Genomic DNA, 27,849 nt, shown 5'->3' on the forward strand with positions numbered 1-27,849 from the left:
ATTTCAACACCAATACTCTGATGCTGACTGGGTTGATTCAGTTCTGACACTAACTACCCAACTACCCAGAGTTAACACAGTCCCCACAAGTTAAGGACACAGTCCCACAGGATTATCCCTTCCCATATCAGACCCCAGCCACAATTTTCAGGTATCTCCAAGAAACCCACACTTCTGCCTGGCCGTCTATAAATTGGGGTATTTGCATGACCTCCTCAGGTTCAGAAATTTTTTAGAATACCTCACAGAACTCAAGAAAAGCAGTACACTTGTGATTGCCCTTTTATTATAGAGGATCCAAATGAATAGGCAGATGAAGAGGTACTTAGAGCAACAGGATGGGGGAGAGGAGGGTGCAAGAGCATCCATCCCTGTGGAGTCAGGGTGCCCTCCAGTACATCAGTATACTCATCAATGAGGAACCTCCCCGAACTTCACTGTTCAGAGTTTTTAATTGCGGTTTCACTGCATAAGCATTATTATTATTTTTTTAATTTAACTTATTTTTTTATATAGTAGGTTCTTATTAGTCATCCATTTTATACACATCAGTGTATACATGTCAATCCCAATCTCCCAATTCATCACCCCCCCACCCCCGCCGCTTTCCCCCCTTGGTGTCCATACGTTTTTTTCTCTACATCTGTGTCTCAATTTCTGCCCTGCAAACCGGTTCATCTGTACCATTTTCTAGGTTCCACATATATGTGTTAATATACGATATTTGTTTTTCTCTTTCTGACTTACTTCACTCTGTATGACAGTCTCTAGATGCATCCACGTCTCTACAAATGACCCAATTTCGTTCCTTTTATGGCTGAGTAATATTCCATTGTATATATGTACCACATCTTCTTTATCCATTCGTCTGTCGATGTGCATTCAGGTTGCTTCCATGACCTGGCTATTGTAAACAGTGCTGCAATGAACATTGGGGTGCATGTGTCTTTTTGAATTATGGTTTTCTCTGGGTATATGCCCAGTAGTGGGATTGCTGGATCATATGGTAATTCTATTTTTAGTTTTTTAAGGAACCTCCATACTGATCTCCATAGTGGCTTTATCAGTTTACATTCCCACCAACAGTGCAAGAGGGTTCCCTTTTCTCCACACCCTCTCCAGCACTTATTGTTTGTAGATTTTTTGATGATGGCCATTCTGACTGGTGTGTCCCTTGCTGCTTTTAATATTCTTTCTTTATCTTTAATTTTTGCCACCTTAATTACAATGTGTTTTGGTGTGGTCCTCATTGGGTTGATCCTGTTTGGGACTCTCTGTGCTTACTGGACCTGGATGTCTGTTTCCTTTCCCAGGTTAGGGAAGTTTTCAGCTATAATGTCTTTAATTATGTTTTCTGTCCCCTTCTCTCTCTCTTCTCCTTCTGGGACCCACACAACGTGAATGTTAGTATGCTTGATGTTGTCTCAGAGGTCTCTTAAACTGTCCTCATTTCTTTTTTTTTCTTTTTTCTGTTCGGCTTCAGTAATTTTCACTACTCTGTCTTCCAGCTCACTGATCCATACCTCTGTATCATCTAATCTACTGTTCATTCCTTCCAGTGTATTTTTCATTTCAGTTATTGTATTCTTCATCTGTGTTTGGTTCTTCTTTATATTTTCTAAGTCTTGTTAAAAACTTCAAACATCTGCTCATCCAATCTTCTCCCAAGTTCTTTGAACATCTTTACAATCATTACCTTGAACTCTGTTGGGTAGATTGCCTATCTCCACTTCACTTATCTCTTTTGGGGTTTTATCTTGTTCCTTCATTTGGAAGATATTCCTCTGTTGCCTCATTTTGCCTAATTTACTGTTTTTATTCTAAGTATCTGGTAGGTTGGTTTCATTTCCCAACCTCGGAAAAGTGGACTTTTGTAGATGTCCTATGCGTCCCAGCAGCACACTCCCCTCTGGTCACCAGAGCTATATGCTCTAGGGGTGCACCCTATGTGGGCTACATGGGCCCTTCTGTTGTGGCAGTCTGTCTACTGCAGGCAGTCTGGTAGGTGTAGCTGGCCCCCAGCCCTGTTGGCTACCAGGCTGTGCCTTGTGTGGAGGCTGCTGGCCACTGGTTGGTGAGGCTGGATCACAGGCTACTAGCTGAGGGCCCTGGGGTCCTAGGACTAGTGTTGGCCCACTGGTGGGTGGGGCCAATTCCTGACACAGCTGGCTGCAGGGTCCAGGGTGTCCCAAAGCTGGTGTTGGCCCACTGGTGAGTGGTGCTGGATCCTGGGGTAGCTGGCTAAGGGGTCCAAGGTGGTATCAGCCTGCTGGTGGGTGGGTTTGGGGCCCAGGGGGTCCCGGGGGCTAGTGCTGACTTGCTAGTGGGCTGAGCGGAGTTCCCGGGTCTCTGGTTGTAGGGCCTTGGGGGTCTTGGAGTTGGTGTTGCCCTGTTGGTGGGTGGGCTGGGTCCTGGTACAGGAGACTGCCTTGATACAATTCTTCTATCAGATAAATGTATTGTGAATATTTCTTCCAACCCATGACTTGCTTTTTCTTTCTTTCTTTTTTTAAATAGTGCCTTTTGAGGAGGAAAGTTTTTAATTTTGATAATCAAATTTATCTGTTTTTTTCTTTATGGTTCATGCTTTTTGCGCCCTCAAAATCCATGCCTATCCAAAGTCACAAATATTCTCCTGTGTTGTCTTCTATAAGATTTATAGTTTCACCTTTTACGTTTAGGTCCATGATTCAGTTCAAGTTAATTTTGTATATGTTGTGAAGCAGCACAGCAGTATACAACACCACCACCCACCCCACCACCGTAAAGATATCCAGTTGCTTTAACATCTTTCATTGAAATGTTTCCCCATTAAATTGTCTTGGCACTTTTGCCAAAAATCAATTGACCATATATCTGTGGGTCTATTTCTGCACTCTATTCCGTTCCAGTGATTTATATGCCTATTTTTTTCAATAATTCCACACTGTCTTGATTACTATATCTTTATAATAAGTCGTGAAATCAGGGAGTATAAGTCCTCCTACTTTGTTCTTTTTAAAATTGTTTTGGCTATTCTAGGTTATTTGCATTTCCATATACATTTTAGAAACAGCTTGTCAGTTTCTACAAAAAAATAAAATAACTTTTAAAAGTCCGCCAGAGTTTTTATTGAATCTTATATTAGTTTTCTACAGCAGGGGTCCCCAACCCCTGGGGCACGGACCATTACTGGTCCACGGCCTGTTAGGAACCAGGCCACACAGCAGGTGAGCAGCAGGCGAGCAAGCGAAGCTTCATCTCCTGCTCCGCATCGCTCACATTACCACCTGCACCATACCCCGCCCCCCGCCCAACTGTGGAAAAACTGTCTTCCACGAATGTGGTCCCTGGTGCCAAAAAGGTTGGGGACCACTGTTCTAGAGCCATTATAACAACGTACCACAAACCCAGTGACTAAAACAACCAAAAATTTTCTCTCACAATTCTGGAGGCTAAAAGTCCAAAATTAAGTTGTCTGTAGGGCCATGCTTTCTATTTGAAGGCCCTAAAGGAGGATCCTTCCTTGCCTCTTTCTTAGCTTCTAGTAGTTGCTGACAATCCTTGGCATTCCTTGACTTATAAATGCATCACTCCAATCAAGGCCTCCATCTCCACATGGCCTTCTTCCCTGTATTTCTTTATGTATCCAAATTTCCTCTTCTTATAAGGACACAAGAAATTGGATTAGGGTCCACTCTAATCCAGTGACCCATAACACTTTGTATCAGCTCTAAGGACTATTAAGAACTCATTGGAAAAATTTTTAAATATGGTCCTTCCTCAAGCAACTTAAAATTTTGTTGAGAAGACAAAGTCAACACCTAAGAAACTATTACTGAAAAATGAAAAACAAAATAAATTAGTGTGGCTCAAACAATAAATGTTACTTGTGTACAAAGAAAAAAAAGCATACTCCAGGTCAGAAGTCCCAGAGGGCTTCATGGTCGAAGTACCAAAAGATTAGTATAACAGAGAAACAGAAAAGAGGCAAGAGGTAAGAGTCATTAACAGGAATAAAGGTACAGAAACAGAAATTAACATGACACAGAAAGGCAGGTGGGGAGACAAAGGTAAGCAAAGCAACACGTCTGGAACACAGTTTGGGTCAGGAGACAGTGGGAGACGAAGGTAGATGGAGGTACTCCAAGGAAGACCTTAAAGGTTAGACAGCAGAATTCTGATTTGACACAGTGAGTGATAACAACTACTCTGAAAGTAAGGTTTGAGGAAAATCAGGTTTGCTTAAGGGGGAGAACTAACTGAAAGAAATAGAGTCCAGGGCAAGGAGGCTAGTTAGGAAGCTCCTGCTTCCTTTCCAATCAATTCTCTGTTCTGCAACCAGAGTGATGTTTTTTTAAACTCAATTTGATCAAGTAACTCCTCTGCACCTTCACTGAATATGAGATGCGGAAGGAATCAAAGATGACACCAAAATTTCTAACCTCCATCTTAATAACAGTTGCATGAGCTTTATAAGGACCAAGAAGGTAGGAAAGGGATATATAGTTTGGAGAGGAGGTATGAGTTTTGTATGGCTTATGAATAATTTGAGGTAGCAATTAAACAACAGCTAGAATTTGGCCAGATTATGAGGGGGGAGGCAGAGGCAAAGGCAGGAATTTTCATGTGCAGCATATTAAAGAACTGTACAAGGCTGATCTTCAAATTACAGAGGGGTAGGCAGGCTTCAGGGAGTCAGCTGAGACAAGTATGAGAGGAGTTAACTAAGCCTAATTAGAAGTGGACCAGGAAAGGTGGCAGGGGTGGAGTCAGACAACCAGGAACAAAGGGTGAGGCAGGTTGGCTAGAGCTGGGACGGATCTTAAGCAGGAACCCAGACAGAATCCCATCCTGGAAAGAAGGCAGGACAGAAATAAGGAAGAGGTTGTGGAATAATAATAGCTAACATAACACTTATTAAACATTTCTTTTTTTTTTACTATGTGGTAGGCATTGTTCTAAGCATTTAAATGAATTTATTCACTTAAACTTCACAAGAGTGAGAGAGCTAAGTATTACTGTCCTTATTTTACAGATGCGGAACCAAGGCACAGAGAAGTTAAGTGATTTGCCCGGGGTTCTACACATAGCAAATGGCAGGCCAGGATTTGAAACCATGGTAATGAACATCTACTCTGTGCCAGGGTTTTTACATATACTTACTTGGTATGTGTATGAGTGTTGTGTACACACACAAACGCAACAATGATTTTTTTGGAAAAAAAGAGTAATATGTTATCCACCCTCCTTTCTGGCACATGACCTTTCCCCTATTCAAGCAAAGGTACAATATATTACTGCCATCAAGGAGGATTATGGTTGTTAAAGGGAAAAAGAGGTCATTTACTGTTCAGCTTCAAACCTAAAAACTGACTTTTTTTTTCATCTGTAATAAAACAACAGTTTTGGGAAGGTATTTTTCTACATTCTAACAGCTTCTTTTATTTATCAAGAGCTTGACTTGGCCCACCTGGATCACATAACTTTGGTACAAGATACAGGCAGGAAGAATTCAAGTTAGGATAAGAGAAATAACCAACACCTAGGAAATAGAAGAAAGGGTCTTTCTCACAGAAAGAAGAAAGAAAAAGCAGTGTGTGTGTCACAGATTCCCCCTTGTTATGGGCTGAACTGTATTCCTCCAAAACCCATATACTGAAGTCTCAATGCCCAGTACCTCAGAATGAAACCTATTTGGAAATAAGGTCTTTAAAGAGGTAATTAAGTTAAAATGAGGCCATTAGGGTGGGACCCTAATCCAATACGACTGGTGTCCTTATAAGAAAAGGAAGAGACCCCAGGGATGCAGGAGCACAGAAGGACAACCATGAGATGAAAAAGCAGCAAGAAGGTGGCCATCTGCAAGCCAAGGAGAGAGGCTCCAGAAGAAACCAACCTGCTGGTACTTCAACCTTGGACTTCCAGACTCCATCAGAGTTTATGTTACATCAGAACATAAATTTCTGTTGTTTTTAGCCAACCAGTCTGTGGTATTTTGTACGGCAGCCGTAACCAACTAATACACCCCTCTAGGCTGAAACTCCTTAGGGAGGAAGGTAAAAAAATAAAGTAAATGTGGGGGGAATCCCAAAGAAGTGGAGCTTGTTTCTCACTTCCATGAACAATTTCAAGCTCCCTTAAAGAATTTCTGTGTTCTAACAGCCCAGATAACAGATTGAAAATGGCAGGATAGAATAATAAATTAGAAGATGTCCAATGTCACCTTTCCAATTCTTGTGGAGCAGGGATTCCTAGATTCCCAAAGATAGCCTGACAGTTGCAATGAGTACATCTAGCACCTAGACTTTGGTGTCTAATACCATTTTCCAATAAAAGGAACTAGGGGTCCGTGGAGAAGGAGTCTAGGACTGGGGCAGGAAGTATACAAGATAAGCCAGAAGCATCTTGTAGTGCCAGAAAGTAGGGGTTTATCACAATGATGGGGTATTATGTCAGAGGGATACAGGAGGCAAATGAAAGAGCTCCCAATGGCCAAAGTTGGAACGATTTGAGCAACAAAATAAAGTAGCATTGGATTATAACCTAAAGTATAAAGTAAATATCCATGAATCCATACTGATAAAAATAAATGACTGAATAAATAAGGGAGAGGAGATAAAGGTCCAAGTAATTTGTATGCAGAAGAATTCCAAGTAATTTATATAGATATTCTGCCCTTAAGGAGATAGAACCTAACTCCCAATTCATTAAGTGTTGGCTGCACATAGTAACTTCCTTCCAAAGAGTACGGCATGGAAAAGGAGAAAAAGAGAGTAACTTTACAGTGGAGAAACCTGATAAACACTACCTCAAGCCAGGTGATCAAGGTTAACATCTAGTGATAAGTCATTTTGGGAGATGTTCCCTTGATACGATGAGTATGGCACTTTATCTCTGTGGTCGTCCTCCCCAAAACCATTACCTGAGTCTAATCCTGAGAAAAGCATCAAACAAATCCCAACTGAGGGACATTCTACAAAACACCTGACCAGTGATCCTCAACACTTTCAATATCATAAAAAACAAAGTCTGAAAAAACTGTCCCAACTAAAAGAAGACTAAAGAGACATGACAACTAAATGTACTGTGGAACCCTGGATGGGATCCTGGAACAGAAAAAGGGCATTAGAGAAAAACTGAGAAAATCAAAATGAAGTATGGACTTCAGTTATTAGTAATGTATCAATAGGGATTCATTAATTATGACAAATGTACCATATTAATGTAAGATGTTAATAACAGGGGAAATTAGGTGTGGGGTATGAGGAAACTTTGTACTATCTTTGCAATAATTCCATAGATCTAAAATGTTCTAAAATAACAGTTAAAAAAAAAAAAAGGTAGCCGGAGCAAGGACTGCCTTGCCAACACCCCCTCAAAACACATCATACCTAAGGCAGCTAGCTCATCAGGGCAAAGGGATTTTTGGTGTGGAACATCTATGGAGTGGAGTGGGGAAGGGTATATAGGGAGGTGATGCCGCCATAAGATGCTGGTCTCCAAAAAATTGTGAAGCAAGTACCTAGTCAGGTGTTCAAACACCACTGTTGATACTTAAAGACCCTTGAGGAACCCCAAAACCACGTGCAGATTTGAGGTCACTGCTCTCATTGCCCTGGGGACATATAAGATTTAACCTCCATCTCAGATACTACGGTGACAATGAAAATATTAACAGTCAGGATACCTTACTTAGGCTGCAACTAAGGAACTCTCAACTTGACTGGCTTAAACAATACGGAAATTTTTTTGTCTCACATAACGAGTGCCAATATTCTATTGTAACACTCCACTCTGCCATCTTCAGTGCCTCAGCCATTCCTTAGCTAACTCTCCCAGCACTCCGGTTGCCTCAATTTCAGGTATCATGTGCAGAAGCAACAGTATCTGGCAGAAGAGACCATCTCTTCATTTTGAAGAGTACTGCTCAGGTACTTTGTCCCTGAATGTCCCTGAATATGAGTTTGTCTGATGCTTTCTTATGATTAGACTGGAGATTTTTGATTTGGCGTCAGATAACCACAGAGGTGCAAGTATGACGCTTTTAAGGAGCAAGGAAACTTCCCTTCACAACTCACTAGCCAGCCCCTTCCTAAACTAATCACTGGGAATAATGAAATTACCATAATCAGTTTAAACCAATCAGGACTTAGCCCTGAGTCACAGAGAAGGATATATACCAAACAAAGGGGGTATAAATGATTATTGAGGGGGCCAGCACCAGTGTGTACTATAGGTAAAAACCCTGAAAGGCAGAGAGAGCCTTTACTTTAAAGAGACTACATTAATATGATTAAACATTAAAACAAGTCTATTTTAAAATGGAAGACACTTTTAATTGTCAATTTTACTTCAACACTATCACCACCCAAAGGGATTTTAGATCATTTATAGAAAATAAGTCCCTCCTCTCAGCTATTGAGGGAGTAGCAGGAATAAAGGAAACACCTCTGAAAGACAAATTTCATCTATAGTTCATCTAGACCAAGACAACCCTTTCTATTAGCAACTCAAAGCCTCCTCATTAACCCCAGGAACATACACTCACAAGCTGTCCAACAAAGATGCTATAGCTAGTTCAAAATATAAAATTGACATGCAAAGAAGAGGTATAGATTTGTGAGCCAGCTGCATAGAATATTAGCCAAATAATAGTTAAGATACCTGGGGCAACATTTCCCAAACTAGTGTGCTTTGCTACATTCTTCTGTACCATGGTAACAAGTAGGCCAAGAAAACAGTAGTCGGTGATCAAATTAACTGATAGAGACTAAGTTAAACAAAATTAAATAGGCTTCTTTACTAATACATTTCTCAGAGCATTTATATGCTAGCAGGCATTATGAATTCCAAGAGGAGGATATACTGCTTATACTATTTAATATTTCCCTCCAAAAAGAAGGTTTTCCTCTTTTCTCCTGACCATCTACAAACAATTTCTAGGACAGCATTCTGTTTAACACCACCTTGAGAAATACTGCTGTAAGGGGAAAGCAAAGGCCCAAGAATAAAGTCCATTACTGTTAGGCTGTTGGAGGGGGAAAAAAAATCCAGCCAAGAATATAGTGAAGAAGGCAGGAAGCAAATCCGGAGAGTTCAATGATACAGAAGCGAGAAAGGAGATAGTTTCCAAAAAGCTAGAGACAATCAATTACTGAGAAATTAAATAGAATGAGAATAAAAATGTGTTTTTGGATTTGACCAGGAAAACTGACACCTGTGACCTTCAAGAGAATAGCTTCAGAAAAGAGGAGGAAAGAAGGATGGCATACAGAATAAAAAAAATTAGGATGGGGATGAAAAAAGAAATAGATGAAACATTTATAGACCACCCATAACCGGAGTTCAGCAGTGAAAATTTAAAAAGACATTGGTTGATTGGGAGAAGGGAGTATATGGAAGAATAAAAAAATTTTAGAACAGCGAACACCTACATGTGGTTGAAGGTAAAAGTGAAAATCTACTGAAAGAAACTGATAATTACAGTCCAGTAGATGGAAGAAATGGAATCCTGAGTATAAATTACTAAAAAAGACTTATCTTTCCAGATTGGAGAGAATTTAAATAGTATGCCTAACCATTCCAAGACTGAAGACCTTGTTTTAATACTACAAAATTTCATGGATTTTTGCCTATTCCACCCAAGAGAATTTTTCAGTCTATAGAGTTCAGTATGTAGTATGTTTGTAAGTTTGCTGAACTCTTGCTCCTCTCAGAAGCTGTCTATGTTATGGTGAAGGTGTAGGTTACAGAAAAGCACTTACCTAAGGGCTTCAATCTTCATGAAATAAGAAACAAGGTAGAGGTTGGTGACAATAAGGAAGTTGGGAGCTCAGGAGATTTTAATTTATAATGACTTATTACAAATAATTTTAATATACAAAATAAAAACTTATAATAGGAACACACACAAAAAAAGTGTGAAGACTACCAAAAGAGGGTCCAGAAAGAAAGGCATCTACTTATCCCACCCAGAAATTTACTGTGGTAAATCAACAGAAGTTGCATAGGTCATAAGTTAATAACATAGTTCCCAATATGCTGGTGAGAACAAAGACTATTCAGCGGCGGGTCTAGTTACAGTCTAGCTTTAAACTTTTAAAATTTAAACTTAGTATGGCTTTCCAACACCAACCCTAATAGTTAAGCATACAAAATTTCATTTTTATTTCCTTTCAAGATCAATGAGGACAATGACATGAGATTCTGTTGCTTAGAACTTATTTCTAGGCTCTACCTTTTCGACTATTTCACTAACCATTCAAACTGAGTACATAATTTTGGATTATCTATGTCCAAGTCACAAGTGGCTCATATATGGCTCCAGAGCCCATCTATCATAACATTTTCATCACAAAAAACGCAGTAATATCCGACTCTTTGCTTAATACATAGCCCTATAGAGATGTAAGAAAACTCAGACTGCTTTAAAAAACATATGGTGACCACCATAAGTAGAGGAGTTAGAGGAGGCCCAATTCTTTAAACAAATAAATTAATAATAATCAGTGTGCACGGAATAAAGGATAAGGTTAACACACCAAATCCGGCAGCCTCCAGATTTGTGTATCTGTAAACGTAAGGCGGCCGACCACATAGGCCAGATGATTACTACTGCCAGCTCAGCAGCTGAGCTTGGAGAAGAGGCGGCATCCACACACAGGCCACTCTTGAGAACCAAAACTTAACAGCCAGTTTCATCTGGCAGGGACTGGAAAATGTGGCAGTGATTAAACCGGTTAAAGTCCGACAGAAATAGGGTTGTTAGCGGTAAGGGGAGCCTCCGAGGCTGCAATTCTGGAAGGCATAAGGCAGCCACGGCTGGGCGAACACCCCCACCGCGGAGCTGAAAAAAGCTATGGGGGTTGAGGGGAGAGGGCTCGTCCTTACCTTGTCATCCTCGCATCTTTTCCCCAGGCCCTCCCTGGCCTGCAGCCGGCTGCTGAGCCGGCCGTAATCGGCCTCTTTCTGGTCAATCTGTTTCTTGTGCGAGTCCACCAAGAGCAGGAGGTCCGAATTGCGCTTCTCCAGGCGCCCGCGAGCCACCTCGGTGCGCTGGACCTGGCCCTGCAGCTCGGCCACCTCCTCCTGAAGCAGGACGTGGCGGGAGGAGATGCTCCAGTAGTTGAAGGCGAGGACCGCGATCACCACCAGCAGGACCACCAACACGAAGGAGGGCAGGCGGCCGGCCCGCCTGTTCGCCCCGAAACCCACCATGGGGCCGAACCAGGCTGTACCCCGGTGCCTCGGCGCCGACGCTGCGGGCAGACGCTCAGGCCGAGGTGGCTGAACTGCCTGGGGGACGCGGCCCCAGGGCCGGCTGAAGCCGGAGGCGGGCCGATTCGCCCGCCCGCGAGCCGGAGAAGGGGGCGGGGCCGCAAGCCGCAGGCCCCTCCCCGCCCCCCCCCTCAAATCCTGCCACAGCGCGTTCCGCAGGCGCTGAACTAGACCCCGCACCAGCTGGGCGGAACCAGGAGAACCCAGCTGCCCGATCCCCAGGTCCAATACTTCAGGGTCAGGGGGCGGGGAAAAGAGGCGGAAGGGGGTGGGTTTAACTCTGGCCCCGCCCATTGGCTGGGTCTGGGTCGCCAAGGGGGTCATTTCCTAGTTTCCGCCAACACCCCCGCTTCTCGCGAGAAAGTGGGCTTCTCTCGCTCTTCGCAGTCTTATCTCGCGAGGGTTATCTCTGTACGGAAAAGTGTTGTGATTTTGGCGGTCTGGGTTAGCTCTTGTATACCTGAACCGGAGCCCCTTCGGCTTTTACCTGCTCAAGCCCCTTGACCCACGGTCTAGGGAGTGCCTACCATGCCATGGCCCTCGTGAGAGTTTTTGTTTTTGAGGACATCTGAGGTTGCAACCGCTATGTAAGGAAAACTTAGGTGAGCTGCGGGCAGAAGGGGCGACTAGAAAGATTTTGTATTTGCTTCAGTAGGTTTTCTTGCTTGTGCTAACGATATGGAGAAAAAACAATAACCAGAAAGAAAACGACCGTGAAATTGTGGTGCCCCAAACATTACGGAGGAAAGCAAGAGAAACTAAGCTTTATGACTGAAAGAGGTGGTGCTAGCCTGGTTTCCAAGGTTACTGCTTTCACTAATGGAAAGAACTTCAGAATGTATGAGCCCCTGTTCCTAAACTCACTGCTGCTTTTGCCTTGAACTGGGCTTCCAAGTAGAAAGTCCAGAAGCTGCCCACAATGAATGATAACTTATGCTGTTACTGACAGCAAGCACGGTCTGGGTTAGATATAGTAGATCCCTTACAAATTGTTTTTGCATATTTAGTCTCATATTATCCTCTCAGCAACACAGTTTTACAGATGAGGAATCCAAGACACAAAGATGTACCAGAAACTTTCTCAAAGTCCCATATCTTGTTTGAGACAGAATTAGGCTTGAATTCGGGTCATTGGTCTCTAACATCATTGCTGTTTGCATTATACCAGGCTAACTGTTGCTATATGTTCGGCATTAATTACAGTGATGCAGAAAAAGCCTTCACCTCTTTTGTGTTTTCTGCATATTTCATTTGTCCTCGCATAAAAGTTTTTTTTTTAAACATCTTTCGCATAGAAGTTTTAAAAGTTGTTTGGCTCTATCCTAAGGAGAAGATGGAGTTGCTTTATTTTTCAGACCTCAGATTCAAGAATGAACATAAACCAACCAAACGCAAAAACTTTGGTATTTTCATTCAAATCAGAGTGGTATGATTTTAAAGTAAGAAGACTTGTTATCTTTGAATAATTATTCTATGTTTCCTGTCCATTTCAAAAATAAAGTTTCTTGCCTAGTAGTCCTAGAGTAGCCTGGAAGAATTATTGCACCCTGAAAGAGTGATGATTTCTCTCTCACAAATAACAGAAAAAAACCACCAAAATTATTAATATTTAGTCCACATCAAACTTGAGCCCTTTGCTCTGGCTTCATAAGATCTAAGAAATCCCCTCCAGTCTCAAAGGACAAGCAGACCTTGGCAAAAGGGAGCAAGGCAAAAATGGGAAATCCTCATCTATAATGGATCCACCTATCCTTTCCTCAATTTCATATTGACTTTGCTTTGCTTAGCCAGCAGTTGAAACTATAAAGTGACGTTAAACTGCTTAAGATGTTTCAGATGATCTTTCCAAAAGTGTTTTCATTTTTATGTGGGATTCTAGCATGTAGAAGTATAATATTATTGTACAAAACACATTCACATACACTTGTTTCATCAGATGCTTAAAACAACTATTTGGTACCATTATTCCATTTTACAGATGTGGAAGTAACTTGCCCAAAGTTATACATCTAGTAAGTGGCAGGGCTGAAGCTTGAAAAACAATCCTCTTTCCACTCTTCCCCCGGGGAGAAAATTTTTTTATCTGTTTTGATGGTTACCTCTTCGAGTTCTTCCCTCTACTAAGAAACCCAATCCAGATATCATGAAGACAGTGTATAAGTGCTCTCCTATGGATGGTTCTGGGTTAGGCTTTAAACTAATTGAGGTAAAATCAATTCCTTAAATCAGATGATCGAGGTTAACAGCAACAGTGGTAAGTCATGTTGTTAGCATGTACCTTTGATAGGATGTGATGGAAGTAGCACTCTGTGGTTTTCCTCCCCAAAACTCATAACCCTGTCTAATCATGAGGGAAACATCAGACAAATCCCAATTGAGGGACATTCTACAAAATGCCTGAACAGTAATCCTACACACTATGAAGGTCCTCAAAAATAAGGAAAGTCTGAAAATTTTTCACAGCCAAAAGAATAATGTGGTATCCTAGATAGGATCCTAGAACGGAAAAAAGACATTAGGTAAAAACTAAGGAAATTTGAATGAACTTGGACTTTAATTAATAATAATGTTTTTATTACTGATTGATTGTCACAAAGGTACCACGCTAAGCTAGGATGTTAGTAATGAGGGAGACTAGATGTAGGGTATATAGGAACTCTGTAGTATTTTTACAGGTTTTCTGTATTTCTAAAACTGTTCTAAAATTTTAAAAATTAGTTATAAAAGTTCCTATTTGGGGGGATATCTTTTATGATATCAAGTATGGATATAAATATATTCATATAATTGGAAAGGCAGTATGATCACAGATAAATAATGTTTTAAGATTTAATAGAGGACATCCCTGGTGGCACAGTGGTTAAGAATCCACCTAACAATGTAGAGGACATGGGTTCGAGCCCCTGTCCGGGAAGATCCCACATGCCGTGGAGCAACTAAGCCTGTGCACCACAAATACTGAGCCTGCGCTGTAGAGCCTGTGAGCCACAACTACTGAGCCCGCGTGCCACAACTATTGAAGCCCCCGTGCCTAGAGCCCGTGCTCTGCAGCAAGAGAAGCCACTGCAATGAGAAGCTTGCGCACCACAACAAAGAGTAGCTCCCGCTCGACACAACTAGAGAAAGCCAGTGCGCAGCAACGAAGACCCAACGCAGCCAAAAAAAAAAAAACAAAACCCTTTCTAAAGAAAAAAAAAGATTTAATTGATGCGTAAGAATCTATTACCCAGTGGCAAGTGAGGTTAAATCATAGGAATTTTGCTTTTATATGGAGCTCATTTTCTTGAGCTCAAAATACTGTTTGGCATATATTGTCTTCAATATATGTTGACTCATAAAAAATTTGACTTCCTGGATTTGAGCAGAGGAGTAGTTATTTTATAGCTTATTCTTCAATATTTAGGACATTGAGTAGGACTAGGTTAGAGAAGGTAGCAGCTTGTAGAAATAGAAAATACACAGATGTGTAGGCAAGTTCTTTCCATTGTAAATGAAAAAAAAAACCTAAACTGGTTTAAGCAATAAATAAATAAGTAAAATTATATATATATATATATGTGTGTGGGTGGGTGGGTGCATAGATAGATAGATACTAGGGTAATTTACAGTACTATTGGAAGAGCACCAGGAACTGAGGTCTTTCTGTTTCCGCCCTCTTGGCTTTATTCTCTCCTACTTCAGATGGCCCTTTTCCTTGTAGACGGGAAATGTGGCCCCAGCATCCATAGGGACACATCCTGCCAGTTCCATGATCTGAGAAGCAAAGGAGTTCAGTTTTCTAGCTGTCAGTACAAAAATGACCAAGGAAAGATTCTGGTTGTCCAAGCCTGATCGTGTGCACGCCACTTGTACCTATCACTGTGCCCAGGGAGTTGGGGGATTATGATTGGCCCAACATAGGACACTCCTCTATTGCCAGTGGGCAGTCTGATACCAAGAAACAGAAAGAGTGTTGGGTAGAACTAAACAAATAATGTCGTGGCTTGTGGGATCTTAGTTCCCCAACCAGGGATTGAACCCGGGGCCCCGGCAGTGAAAGCACTGAGTCCTAACCAATGGACCACCAGGGAATTCCCACAGTTTTCTTTTTCTTGACATGTATTACTTCCCTTCCAATTAAGAACAGTCAGTGACTGAATAAAGACATAGTGTCACAAGTTGGGTTCCCCAGGAAACAAACTCTGAGATGGAAGTTAGGAAGGTTTTTTTAAGGGAGTGTTCCTGGGATCACCACCCATAGAAGAGAAGGGAAGGGAAGGGAGGAAAACAGGATGGGCAGAGGGAGAAGTTGGGCTGCTATAAAGTCTCAGTGAAAGCCTCAGCCAACTCCCTGAAGAGCTCTGAAGCTGGGATGTCCCTTCAGAGCTGTCCTGTGTTGGAGGGGTCCAGACCTTTATACCCCCAGATCAACCAGGTTTTGGATGGCTAGGGGGAAAAGTCACAGTCACAGGAAGGGGTATGATGTCGTGCATGGAGATGGATGCCATGATGTGCCACTCAGATCCCATTTCAGGAATGAAGGACTTTTTCCCCAGCTGCCGGGAGTGCTGTCAACAGATAGCCCTCAGCTATCAGCCACCTTCAGAATTACCTCAGCTGAAAAGGGTTACCTTGTGAAGAGAATGCCCCCTTCCCATGGCAGCCAGTACTAGTCAAGAGAAAACACAGTTGTTAAGTTACTTCCCTACATCAAACCCATTTCCTACAGTTGTATAGCAAGAGGCAGTATGCTGTAAGGGGTAATGTGGGCTCTGGAGTAAGAATGTGTGGATTAAAAGTCTCTCTTTGCCTCTTAATAAGTTTGTAACATCAAGCCAGCTACTTAAACTCAGAACCTCAGCGTTCTTATTTCCAAAATGGCCTATCAGTTAGGATAAAGTTTGGCTCCATATAAGGGGAAAAAAATAATAAACAAGATAGGGTTTTCCCCTTTCTCACATAAAATAAATTGAGAAGCAGGCCATCCGGGACTGGTATGGCAGGCTCTTTCCAGCTCACTGCTCTGTCGTCCCTACAGTATGGACCTCATCTTCACTTCCAGACATGACATTCTTGGTCCAGGAAAGGAGAAAGGTATGCCCTTCTCCAACTATTAAGACTTCTCCAAATGTACATTTCCACTTCTCATTGCTCTGAAGCTAGTCACACAGTCACCACCCTGAGACCAAGGAGGCAAGGAAATATATCTTACAGCAGCAATGTCCTCATTTGAAAATTAAGATCTTTTAGTGAAGGAAAAGGGAAGAAAAAGTATAGGGAAGCAAAAACAAACTCTGTCACAAAGGGGGGTAATCATAATGCTTATCTCATATGGTTGTTGTGTGAATTAAATGAGTTAATACATGTGCAGTGCTTAGAACAGGCACTTAGCAAGTATTCAATAAATGTGGCTACTACTGCTGCTGTTACTATAACAGTGGTTCTCAGTTTGTGGTGGGGGCATGAATGAATCTAGATGTTCACTAACCTTTGTCTATATATTGAATAAATAATTTCTACAAAATCTCACTACTTTTTTAAAAAAAATCTGAGATGCTATTGTGATGAATAAAATAAAAACTTACTTTAAATTACTAGTGACTTCATAACCTTTTCCATTATATATTTTCTTAATCAGTGGACACTGAAAGTATAATTACTGTCACATGAGTATCTGTACAGTTTCTGACATTAAAAAAGAAGTTCTTAGAGTCAAAATATTGGTAATTTCGGGACTAAAGGGCCATGGTTTTGGTAGGACTGCAACCCAGCATCTATCAGCCTTTCCAGCCTTATTTTTTTCCCTATATCTCATGCCCTAGCTCTAAGGATATCCTGTTTTTCAGGCTATCCTACGTCTCTGATGCTTTGTTTGACTATTCCATATTGGAAAGCTTCCCTAACTTTCTTTTTTCACTACCATTTATTCATTAACTTCTTCATTATTGATAACAATGTTACAAATATCTCAGATACCCATGTGATCACAATTATATTATTACTATAATAGTTATTGAGAAAATACTTAATTGAAAAGTTTATTATGAAGTGAGTAATGCTTGTTTTTTTTTAATTGAAGTATAGTTGATTTACAGTATTGTGTTGGTTTAAGGTACACAGCAAAGTGATTCAATTATATCAATATATGTATTTCAGATTATATTACATTATAGGTTATTACAAGATATTGAATGTAATTCCCTGTGTTATACAGTAAATCCTTATTGCTTATTTATTTCGTGTATAGTAGTTTGTATCTATTAATCCCATGCTCCTAATTTGTCCCTCCTTTCCTTTCCACTTTGGTAACCATAAATTTGCTTTCTATAAGTCTTTATTTTATATATAGATTCATTTGTATTATTGTTTAGATTCCACATATAAATGATATCATATAGTGTTTGTCTTTCTCTGTCCAACTTCACTAAGTATAATATTCCCTAGGTCCATCCATGTTGCTGCAAATGGCAATATTTCATTTTTTATGGCTGAGTAATATTCCATTGTATACATACACATATATATACCACATCTTCTTAAGCCAATCATCTGTTGATGGGCACTTCGTTTGATTCCATGTCTTGGCTATTGTAAATAATGCTGCTGTGAACATTGGGGTGCACATTTCTTTTCAAATTAGAGTTTTTATTTTTCCCAGATATATATCCAGGGGTGGGATTGCTGGATCATACGGTAGCTCTATTTTTAGTTTTTTAAGGAACTTCATACTATTTTCCATAGTGGCTGCACCAATTTACATTCCCACCAACAGTATACAAGGGTTCTCTTTCTCCACACCCTCTCCAGCATTTATTATTTGTAGACTTTTTGATGATAGCCATTTTGACTGGTGTGAGGTCATACCTCATTGTGGTTTTGATTTGTATTTCTCTAATAATTAGCAAAGTTGAGCATCTTTTCATGTGCCTGTTGGCCATCTGTATGTCTTCTTTGGAAAAGTGTCTATTTAGATCTTCTGCCTATTTTTTGATTGGGTTGTTTGTTTTTTCGATATTGAGTTGTATGAGCTGTTTGTATATTTTGGATATTAACCTCTTGTCAGTTGCATCATTTGCAAATATTTTTTCCAATACTGTAGGTTGTCTTTTCATTTTGTTGATGGTTTCCTTTGCTGTACAAAAGCTTTAAATTTTGAATAGGCCCCATTTGGGTTTTTTGCTTTTATTTATTTATTTATTTATTTATTTATTTGCTCTGGGAGACTGATCTAAGAAAATATTTCTATGATTTGCATCAGAGAATGTTTTGCCTATGTTCTCTTCTAGGAGTTTTATGGTGTCATGTCTTATATTTTGGTCTTTAAACCATTTTGAGTTTATTTTTCTATATGGTCTGAAGAAGTGTTCTAATTTAATTGATTTACATGCAGCTATCCAGCTTTTCCAACACCACTTGTTGAAGAGATGGTCTTTTCTCCATTGTATATGCTTGCCTCCTTTGTCATAGATTAATTGACCATAGGTGCATAGGTTTATTTCTAGACCTTCTATTCTGTTCCATTGATCCATATATCTGTTTTTTGTGCCAATACCACACTGTTTTGATTACTGCAGCTTTGTAGTATAGTCTAAACTCTAGAAGGGTTATCCCTCCAGCTTTGTTCTTTTTCCTTAGGATTGCTTTGGCAATTCTGGGCCTTTTGTAGTTCCATATAAATTTTAGGATTGTTTGTTCCAGTTCCGTGAAAAATGTCATGGGTATTTTGATAGGGATTGCATTAAATCTGTAGGTTGCTTTGGGTAGTATGGCTTTTTTTTTTTTTTTTGGCTGCGTTGGGTCTTCACTGCTGCACACGGGCTTTCTCTAGTTGTGGAGAGTGGGGGCTTCTTCGTTGCAGTGTGCATGCTTCTCATTGCAGTGGCTTCTCTTGCTGCAGAGCACAGGCTCTAGGCACACGGGCTTCAGTAGTTGCGGCACGTGGGCTCAGTAGTTGTGGCTTGCGGGCTGTAGAGTGCAGGCTCAGTAGTTGTGGTGCACGGGCTTAGTTGCTCCATGTCATGTGGGGTCTTCCTGGACCAGAGCCCGAACCCGTGTCCCCTGCATTGGCAGGCGGATTCTTAATCACTGCACCACCAGGGAAGTCCCAGTATGGCTATTTTAACAATATTAATTCTTCCTAATCCAAGAGCCTGGAATTAAATGAAAAATTTAAAACTTCACAATTGTGGCACTATGTTATTGGAATCCTGCTTTGTTCAAGGCTTTATATCATAAAGTGTGCATTAATTAAAATTGACTAATTAACTAATTAAATATTATTTGAGTGCCTGCTGTGTACCAGATATTGTTGCAGGTAGGAGGAGTTGCAGAGCATACAGCAGAGACAGAAATGTCCTCCTGAATCTTTCAGTCTCTTCTTCCTTTACCAATACGCACCAAGGAAACTACTCAGTCTACCTCCTTTAAAACACCTCCTTTTGACACCTCCCATGCCTTGCTGCTCCCAAGTAGAAATGACCACTATCTTATTGTGCCTCCACGATGTTCTTTAGATTTCTACCATAGCAGTTTATTTTTCTGTGACATATCTGCCTCCTACTAGACTTTTAGTAGGTGTTTTTCTGAAGGACCATATTAACTGATAGTATGGAGTAGGCTGTGATTTTGTTTTGACCTCACATCATTAGGCTTTCTTCCCCTTCTCCAATGACTGCTCACTTCTTTCTTCCCAGTTTCTTTGGATTTGTCTAAAACACTTTCTGAATACTCTCTTAACCATTTCACCTTTTAAAAAAATGTTCTGGAATTATGGAATTTTAGAATAGGAAGAGATTTTAGAGACTGCCTGATTTAAAACTTCCAGTTTATAAGTGAAGATGAAAATCCAGAGAAATAGTGTGACTTGCTCAAAATCACTCTAATGGTTAAAGACCAACCTCGGATTAGAATCCAAGCTTTCTTCAAGATCTAGTATAAATCTTCTCTCTCTCTCGCTCTGAGATCTTCAAGTTCCAGCTCAGCTCATGTCTTTCTCTTCTGAATTATGCACTAATTGTCCACAAACTGCATCATTTTGGCAATAATCATTTAACCTTACATTGTTACTCTACTCTTTCACATTGGTGTATCTTGCCTGGCCAGTTAGCTATGAACTCCAAAAACCACACATTGTGTCACTTTTATTTTCTCTCTTCTTAGCCAGTAGCACAGTAGATAGTAGACACATAGTAGGAATTCAGTAAATATTTTTACTAATTAATCACTACTTCTCACATACCTTTCCAAAATATAGTGGGTCTTGTTCCTTAACATTTCACTTCTATTTCCTTTGTAAGTTTTAAAAACCAGACTTAGATTCTCGGTAACCAATGAAAAGACGGTCATGCCTCTGCACAGTCTGCTGCAATGTATTTTTTTCTGGACTTGGCAGAAAACCCAAGGTTTCTGCCCTATTTTTTTTGTTTGTTTGTACTGCATTTCATCTAATCTTCTAGCTCTTGGTGGCTTTCTCTGCTAGACATTGTTCTGTAATGACCCAATTAAATATGGCCCCATTTAATGTAGTGGAACTTTATGTGGGGCTAATTTCAAGTGATCATCCTGTAATTTTCCAAACCTTTATTTGTTAATTTTGGTTCCCTGAAACAGTGTACTTGCTGCTGATGCCAGTATGGCACCACAATAAATCCTCTTGCACTGATGTTCAGGCAGAAGACACAGCTGTGAGGAGAGCTAGTCATGTGTCATATAGTGCCCTTTAAGGGATCCTTGTTTATCCATTGTCTGAGCTTTAAGTAGAAGCTAAAAGCTTTTTTTTTTAACCTACATAATTTTTCACTGAATCTGTTAGTTTCAGCATGTTGTTTGTGTTGTTTTCAGCAGTGCAGTCCCCTGATCGATATCAAGTAAACATGATGATGGATTGAACTCACTTCGCTCTTCCTGTCCAGGTACTATTTTGATTTGTCAGTATCTTGGAGAGGTAGCACATGACATCCCAAGACAGAACAGAAGCCAGTGTTTGCAAAAGAACACACTTTTCAGCAGAGAAGTATAGTAACTTTGAAATACTAATATGTTTTGAAATATGTCTGTGAACACTTTCTTATTAACATTATATCAGTGTACACAATGTTCTTTCTTTTGACATCTGGGCGTTATTAGGGTTATTTAAAATCTATATTAAAAATCATTGGTATTTTAAAGAAAATCTGTTCACTTCCATAGCCAAGTAACTTATGTCAAATGATATGTGATTAGATGACGCCCTGTGTACCCTGTGCTATTTCATGCCTTCGTGCCTTGAACGCACACCCTTCTCATTCTCTTCCCTTGAAAGCACTCCCTTCTCATTCTCTAAGCCTTTTGTGATCCTGTTTGAATGTCTCTTCCCCAACGATTTCTTCCTTGTGTCCTGCTACACCTAACTTACATGATATTACACTTATTATACCTGTATTACAGCTATTAGTTTACATATTTACCATCTTGTTAGACTGTGAGATCCTTAAAGATGAGAATTTTGTCCCATTTATCTTTCCATCATCTAGTGCTGTGTCTCACATATATTATGTTTAATGAATGAATGAAAAAGATTTATTCCCTCTGGATGTAGTTGGCTCATCCTTAGTCACTCTACCACATATAAGGAGAATCCTAAAAGTCTAAATTTTTCTTGTTTTTTTTAAAGAATGGAAATAATTTAATATTTTCTCTTCATAGAAATGAAAAAAATTTAATAGTTTACCTTCATGTTTCTGAAACTAATGCATGCTCAAAACAACAACAAATCAGATAATCAGAAAGGAAAAACAAAAAGTGAAAATTGCCCACAATTCCACCCATCCAAATGTAACCACTACTAACATTTTAGTATAGATCTTTCCTGATTTTTTTCTGTCTACATACATACACACACAAAATATTAAACAAAATTTTTGTGACCTGCTTTTTCACTTAAAAATACCTTGGAAGCAACTTTCCATGTTAATCAAATTAGCACTACATATTCACTTTTTTTTTTTTTTTTTTTTTTTTTTAGGTCTTGTCTTTTTAAGCAAATGAATACTTTTATTAACATGGTAAATTTTTTTTTAAACACACGGTAGGGTCTTGACCTTAAATACTTGTCAGGTCTGCTACTGAAATGAACTTACAGCTAGACAACTTATGAATCTTGAAGATACCTCGTACCTGTTCGGTTTAGGGTCCAAAACAGACAGCCCTTGCTTTTCTTCCCCAGACCCTCAAGGGCCTTTGCAAATATCTCTTTCATTTTATGTCCAGAATCCCCTGAAATGCATCAGGGTATTACATCGATTACACAGAATACCAAGATCTATCTTGTCTCTTATTCTAGGTTCCATGTCACATAAAGCTAAGTTAGGTTGTCATACAATATGGCCAGACAGGTTACATCAGTGTGCCGCATAAAACTTAAAATTTGAACAAAATACATCTCTCCTCCTTTGGTCTCACAGAGAAATTAAAGTCCCCAAATACAATACCATCCTGCAGCCCTTCTTCTGATTCATCAGTCCTAGCCAGATCAGCCCCATTCACATTCCCAGTTGAAGTCTGGTCCCTTCTTCAGCTTCTTTAGCAATCGCTTCATGGAGTCATCTTCTAGAAATAATGCAGCTCCTTCAGCACCTTCAGAGCTGGAGAACTCCAACTCTGAGTCTCATCTGTTACACACAGACCCAAAGTTCCAGGGAGCTATCAGGTCACACAAGAAAGAGCAAAGCACCTCAAAAGTTTAGGAATAATGAAAGCCCAAGAACAAATGTGACTGCTGCAAAAGCTTACAGTCTAGGCCCTAATTCTTGTGAGAGCATTTTCCAAATAAAAGTTACCTCCCCAAAGAAAAACATTTAACAGTCAAAACTCACATTGAGGTCATTAACCACAGACCATAGCAGAAACGTGGTGTAAGTGAGGACAGAGCGTAGACAGAGAAAAAAAGAGAAAACAAAAGGCTCTCTGGTTTCAGCTTCTCCAGGGTGTCAGCCAATCTCCATCAGTTGACCAGAATCCATTGGCTGTAAACCGCTGACCCTCCTTTAGGATGACTCGCTCTTCTCTATCCCCCAGAGCAGCTCCAGCAGCATCTCTGCTATCTTCGCGATCTCCTTGGCCTTCTCCTCCGCCTTCTTGCACCATTTGGCCCCTCTGCCCTCGACTCCGTTGTCCACATTCTGCAGATGGTTGAGCGCGCTCTCCTCTGAGGCCTCCACCTGCGTCTTGATCTGGACGAGCATACTGTCCATCTCCCACAGCTTGCTCCCGTTCTGCAGGTAGGCTCTCCCATGCTCGCGGGTGATCGCCGCAATGTCCTCGCGCATCTCGTTGATGACCGGGAGCAGGAACTGCTCAAAGTCCTCCTCGGACTCCATCACCTCCACCTCCTCCGGCTCTGCCAGCTCCGCGATGTCCAAGGACCGCATCTTCCCCCGCTATTCCGGAACCGCAGGATGCAAGTCGGGCGCAAAGAAGCAGAGGACCTACATATTCACTTTTGGTAAATGCATAGAAAGATATATTTTATTTTCTTTAACCAATCCCTATAGATGGACACCAAGTTTTTTAGGTAGATTCTTATGGTTGCATGGAACAAATACCACTCTTCCAAGACATTTTAAAAATATAAATAAGAACCTTTTCTCAAGGAAAAGGAGGGTGTATTATAAGGATGTATATAGATTGGAAGTAGAACCAGAAGTGCATCTATCAGGAATAGAGCTCTAGGAACCACCTTCTCTTTCTGGTGCCTCTATCTTTCCTTTCCCCATAATTCCCTAATAGTCCCTTCTTCCTCAGAGTATTTGCTTCCTCTAAACTTCCACTGGCACGTAGTTATGGCTTGGCTCACTCCAGACTCTTAATGTATGCCATTTCTTCAGCTTCTGTTCCTGCTTCTCAATCTGTAGAAATTCAAATATTTTCATCCCACACCCAAAGGATGGTCTTGTACACTCACTCCACTTTGGATCCCCTGGTGTAGAGACTAGAAAAAGAAGTGGCAAGAGATGAAGATGAAGAGATAAGTGAGGGCCAGATTATGGAGAAGTTCATATTAAGGCATCTGGATTTTTACCTAAGAGTAATAAGAAGCCATGAAAAAGTTTTAAGAGAGAATGATGCAATCAGATTTATGATTTAGAAGGACTTTTCCAGCCAAGTGTGATTGTGCCTCAAGTATATAGATGGTATATAGAGGGCCAGTTAGGAGACTGTTGCAATAATTCAGGTGAGAAATGATAGAGTCAGGGAAACAGTTTTTAATTTCGGCAACTGGATCACTCCTGGGCCATTCACTGAAATAGGGAACCCTGGAGAAATGGTCAGAAGTTTCTTTGTAAATTAACTTATAGACATTTTTATAGCTGCAGAAATTTTTTCAGCTGTAGAGAAACACTGCACATTGCTTCACTACCTCCTTGAAGATCTCCACCTGACAACCTCAGATCTTTCTATTTTCTCAAATCTATCCAAGAGCTGTATGGGGATGTAGTTGTCTTCAGTTTTAAGCTGTGAATCTCACTTTCACTCCTCTGGCTTTATCCTCTATCATAATGAAATCAATTTTCTTGACTGAATACCATGTCATACCTTTCACCTCTTCCTGCCAGTGTGTAAGAGATACATAAGAAAAAGTACTAAAATTTTCTTCTGATAATGAACTCATAAAGTGTGGTCATTCCTGTGCCCCCTTATTTCTTCTTCTTCTTCTTTTTTTTTCACTCTCTGGGAGGCTGTTTTGGAGGAAACATCTGTCCAGGCTGTTCTTCACTTCTAGGAAATATTAGGGATGGCTGACTGAGGCTTTGAAAAATGAATTCCACAGGAAAAGGAAACAAGGTTTCTGGTTTAGTCAGCTAGCTTAGTTAACAAGACAAAAAACTCCCTTAGTCCAGGAGGTGGAATAGTAGGTAGCACCTGGAAAGTTTCATTATTCCTGGTGCTCCTCGCATCTGCCTTTTATTCCCCAAGCAGGACCTATACGAGCAAGACTGATGGCCGGTTCTCCATCATGCTTGCAGCAGGAGACCTCTCTCCACTGCCTTTCTTCCTTTTCCTCTTCCACTGAGGGGTAATTTTTGAATGGGAGCAAATTAAGTCTAAGAATTTACTAACTTGAAACACTGCTTGTTAGAATAAATGTTTTATTGCTTCTCTGCCCTTGGGGTAAGATCAAGAGTAGAATATAAGTCTTAGCTATAGTATTATTTACATATAACTGTGGCTAAAGTAGCAAGACCTGACCCATCTCACCTAAATCCATTGAATTATTCCTTCAAATCGTTATCCAAGGATTAACAAGTATTTACCTCTTGCTTAGAACTTCTTTAAAGATTGTTTATATGTCCTAGATTAGAGTTTTCTTAATGGATACATAGAAACACCAATTCCATGGGAATGCTCAAAAAGTAGATGGGGTTGGGGAGCATGGGTCCATGGGGCAAATAATTTTGGTAAGCACTTCATTCTCAACCTTCCTCTTGAAGATTCACAAATTACATCAAGATATTAAAGTCCTGAGAAGTTTTATAATAAGGAAACCTATTAACTTTTTAAACAGTTTCATTGAGATACAATTTACTTACCATAAAGTTCACCCATTTAAAATGTATAATTCAGTGATTTTGGTGTATTTTCAGAGTTTTGCAACCATCACCACTAATTTCAGATCATTTTCATTATCTCAAAAGAAACTCATAAGATGTCACTCCCCATCCTCCTGCCCCACAAGGTCTAGGGTTATTTTCTTTTTCTACAGGTTTGCCTTTTCTGGGCATTTCATATAGAGGGACTCATACAGTATGTGGTCCTTTGTGACTGTCTTCTTTCACTTAGCCTAAGGTTCACTTAGCTGTCTTCTTTTTTTTTAACTTTTTGGCTGTGTTGGGTCTTCGTTGCTGCATGTGGGCTTTATCTAGTTGCAGCGAGTGGGGGCTACACTCTGTTGTGGTGCGCGGGCTTCTCATTGCGGTGGCTTCTCTTGTTGCAGAACATGGGCTCTAGGCGTGCGGGCTTCGGTAGTTGCGATGTGTGGGCTCAGTAGTTGTGGCTTGCAGACTCTAGAGCGCAGACTCAGTAGTTGTGGTGCATGGGCTTAGTTTGTCTGCGACATGTGGGATCTTCCCAGACCAGGGCTCAAACCTGTGTCCCCTGCATTGGCAGGCGGATTCTTAACCACTGTGCCACCTGGGAAGTCCTAGCTGTCTTCTTTCTTAGCTGTCTTCTTAACATAAGGTTTGAGGTTCATACATGTTTGTAGCCTGCATCAGTACTTCATTATTTTTTATTTATTATTTACAAATAATGCTGCTATAACATTCATGTACAAGGAAACCTATTAACTTTGCATGTGTTGAATAGCAAGATGAGACTGTAGCCATATGCCTGTGAGTATTTAGACATCATAAACTGTCATTTGATGAGCTAAGCTGTCACTGGGAAAATACTGTATTAGCTTAGGCTTAGGTTGTCCTTCTTCCACAAAATAATGTATATAAATTATATCAAAGGGAAGGAAAGAATATATCAGATGTACTATAATGTTACAAAAATGTTTGCATGCTTACCACTTTATAATATTTCTAGTAGAGAAGAGAGGAAACCTATCTTTTAGTGCTCCAAATGAGAAGGAAGAAGTAGTGGTTGGATGTCTTCACTGTCAATCTTGATTAAAAGAGAAGAAGGCAGGTCACCCGGGAGGCTGCAGTAACCAGGTCATATCTTAAGGAAAACGTGGGGTCAATCTCTAGCTCTGCTTTCCAGGAAAAAGATCACCAGGAGCAGGTGGCTAAAAAGACCAGTGTGGGTAATATCCAGTTATTACTTAATGCTCTCTTGAGTAAAAAAAAAAAAAAATCAGGGAACTATGTTTAAAAATCATTTTAACTGATGCCTGCCTCTTCGAGAACTGACATTTTCATTACTGAACCTACTAATTAATTTGGGTCTTGGTTTAAAAATCCTCCTCTTTTTTTTGCCATATCAATCGCCAACTTCCTTGGAATTAATGTCCCATGGAGCATACCTTAGGAAATGCTGCTCTAGTTACCTCTGTTTTTAACATCATTCCATGAGCTAATCACTTCTCTTTGGGTCAAAAGCTGTGATCTTTTCCCAACAACAATCATTTGAGTCTTCATAAAACATCAAATACAGAACCTAACAACCTGGCCATTTCCCTATATTTGTGTCCTAAGACAGTTCAGTTAATTTCTAATGTATACCTACCTAGGGTCAAAATGAGTTATGCTCTTTAAACGAGTAGTCAAAGTCCTGAAATTTAAAAACTGATCTAACAGATCACTCTTTTTTTTTTTTTTTTTTTCATCTTATAGCTTAAAGTTTGTAGACTTTATTTTTTTAGAGCAGTTTTATGTTCACAACAAAATTGAGTGAAAAGGTACAGAGATTTCCCATGTACCCCCTGTTCCCACATATGTATAGCCTCCACCATTATCAACTACTCAGCAGAGAAGTATATTTGTTACAATTGATGAATCTACATTTACACTTCATTAGCACCCAAAGTCCATAGTTTACATTAGGATTCACGCTTGGTGTTGTATGTTCTATGGGTTTTGACTAATGACATTATCCACCATTATGGTATCACTTAGTTGGAATCAAAGA

At 40.2% G+C, this 27,849-nt stretch overlaps 2 protein-coding genes across 4 annotated transcripts in view; both read right to left on the minus strand.

Moving 5' to 3' along the window:
* The window catches only part of GOLM2 (golgi membrane protein 2), a 111,094-nt gene extending 99,593 nt beyond the window's left edge, over positions 1 to 11,501 (minus strand). For all 3 annotated transcript variants that reach the window (XM_057544117.1, XM_057544116.1, XM_057544114.1), the window contains exon 1: positions 10,873 to 11,501. In XM_057544117.1, coding sequence (XP_057400100.1) covers positions 10,873 to 11,199 — 327 coding nt within the window. In that variant the 5' untranslated portion in view covers positions 11,200 to 11,501. The remainder of the gene's footprint in view (positions 1 to 10,872) is intronic.
* An 11,661-nt stretch (positions 11,502 to 23,162) lies between these two features.
* LOC102999155 (MORF4 family-associated protein 1-like) lies at positions 23,163 to 23,645 on the minus strand. Its single transcript, XM_007195978.2, has one exon. It carries the CDS (start codon positions 23,643 to 23,645, stop codon positions 23,262 to 23,264), a length of 384 nt encoding a protein of 127 aa, XP_007196040.1. The 3' UTR covers positions 23,163 to 23,261.
* Between the last annotated feature and the right edge of the window lie 4,204 nt (positions 23,646 to 27,849).

Source organism: Balaenoptera acutorostrata, chromosome 3 (genome assembly GCF_949987535.1).
Source record: "Balaenoptera acutorostrata chromosome 3, mBalAcu1.1, whole genome shotgun sequence".
Taxonomy (NCBI): Eukaryota; Metazoa; Chordata; class Mammalia; order Artiodactyla; family Balaenopteridae; genus Balaenoptera; species Balaenoptera acutorostrata.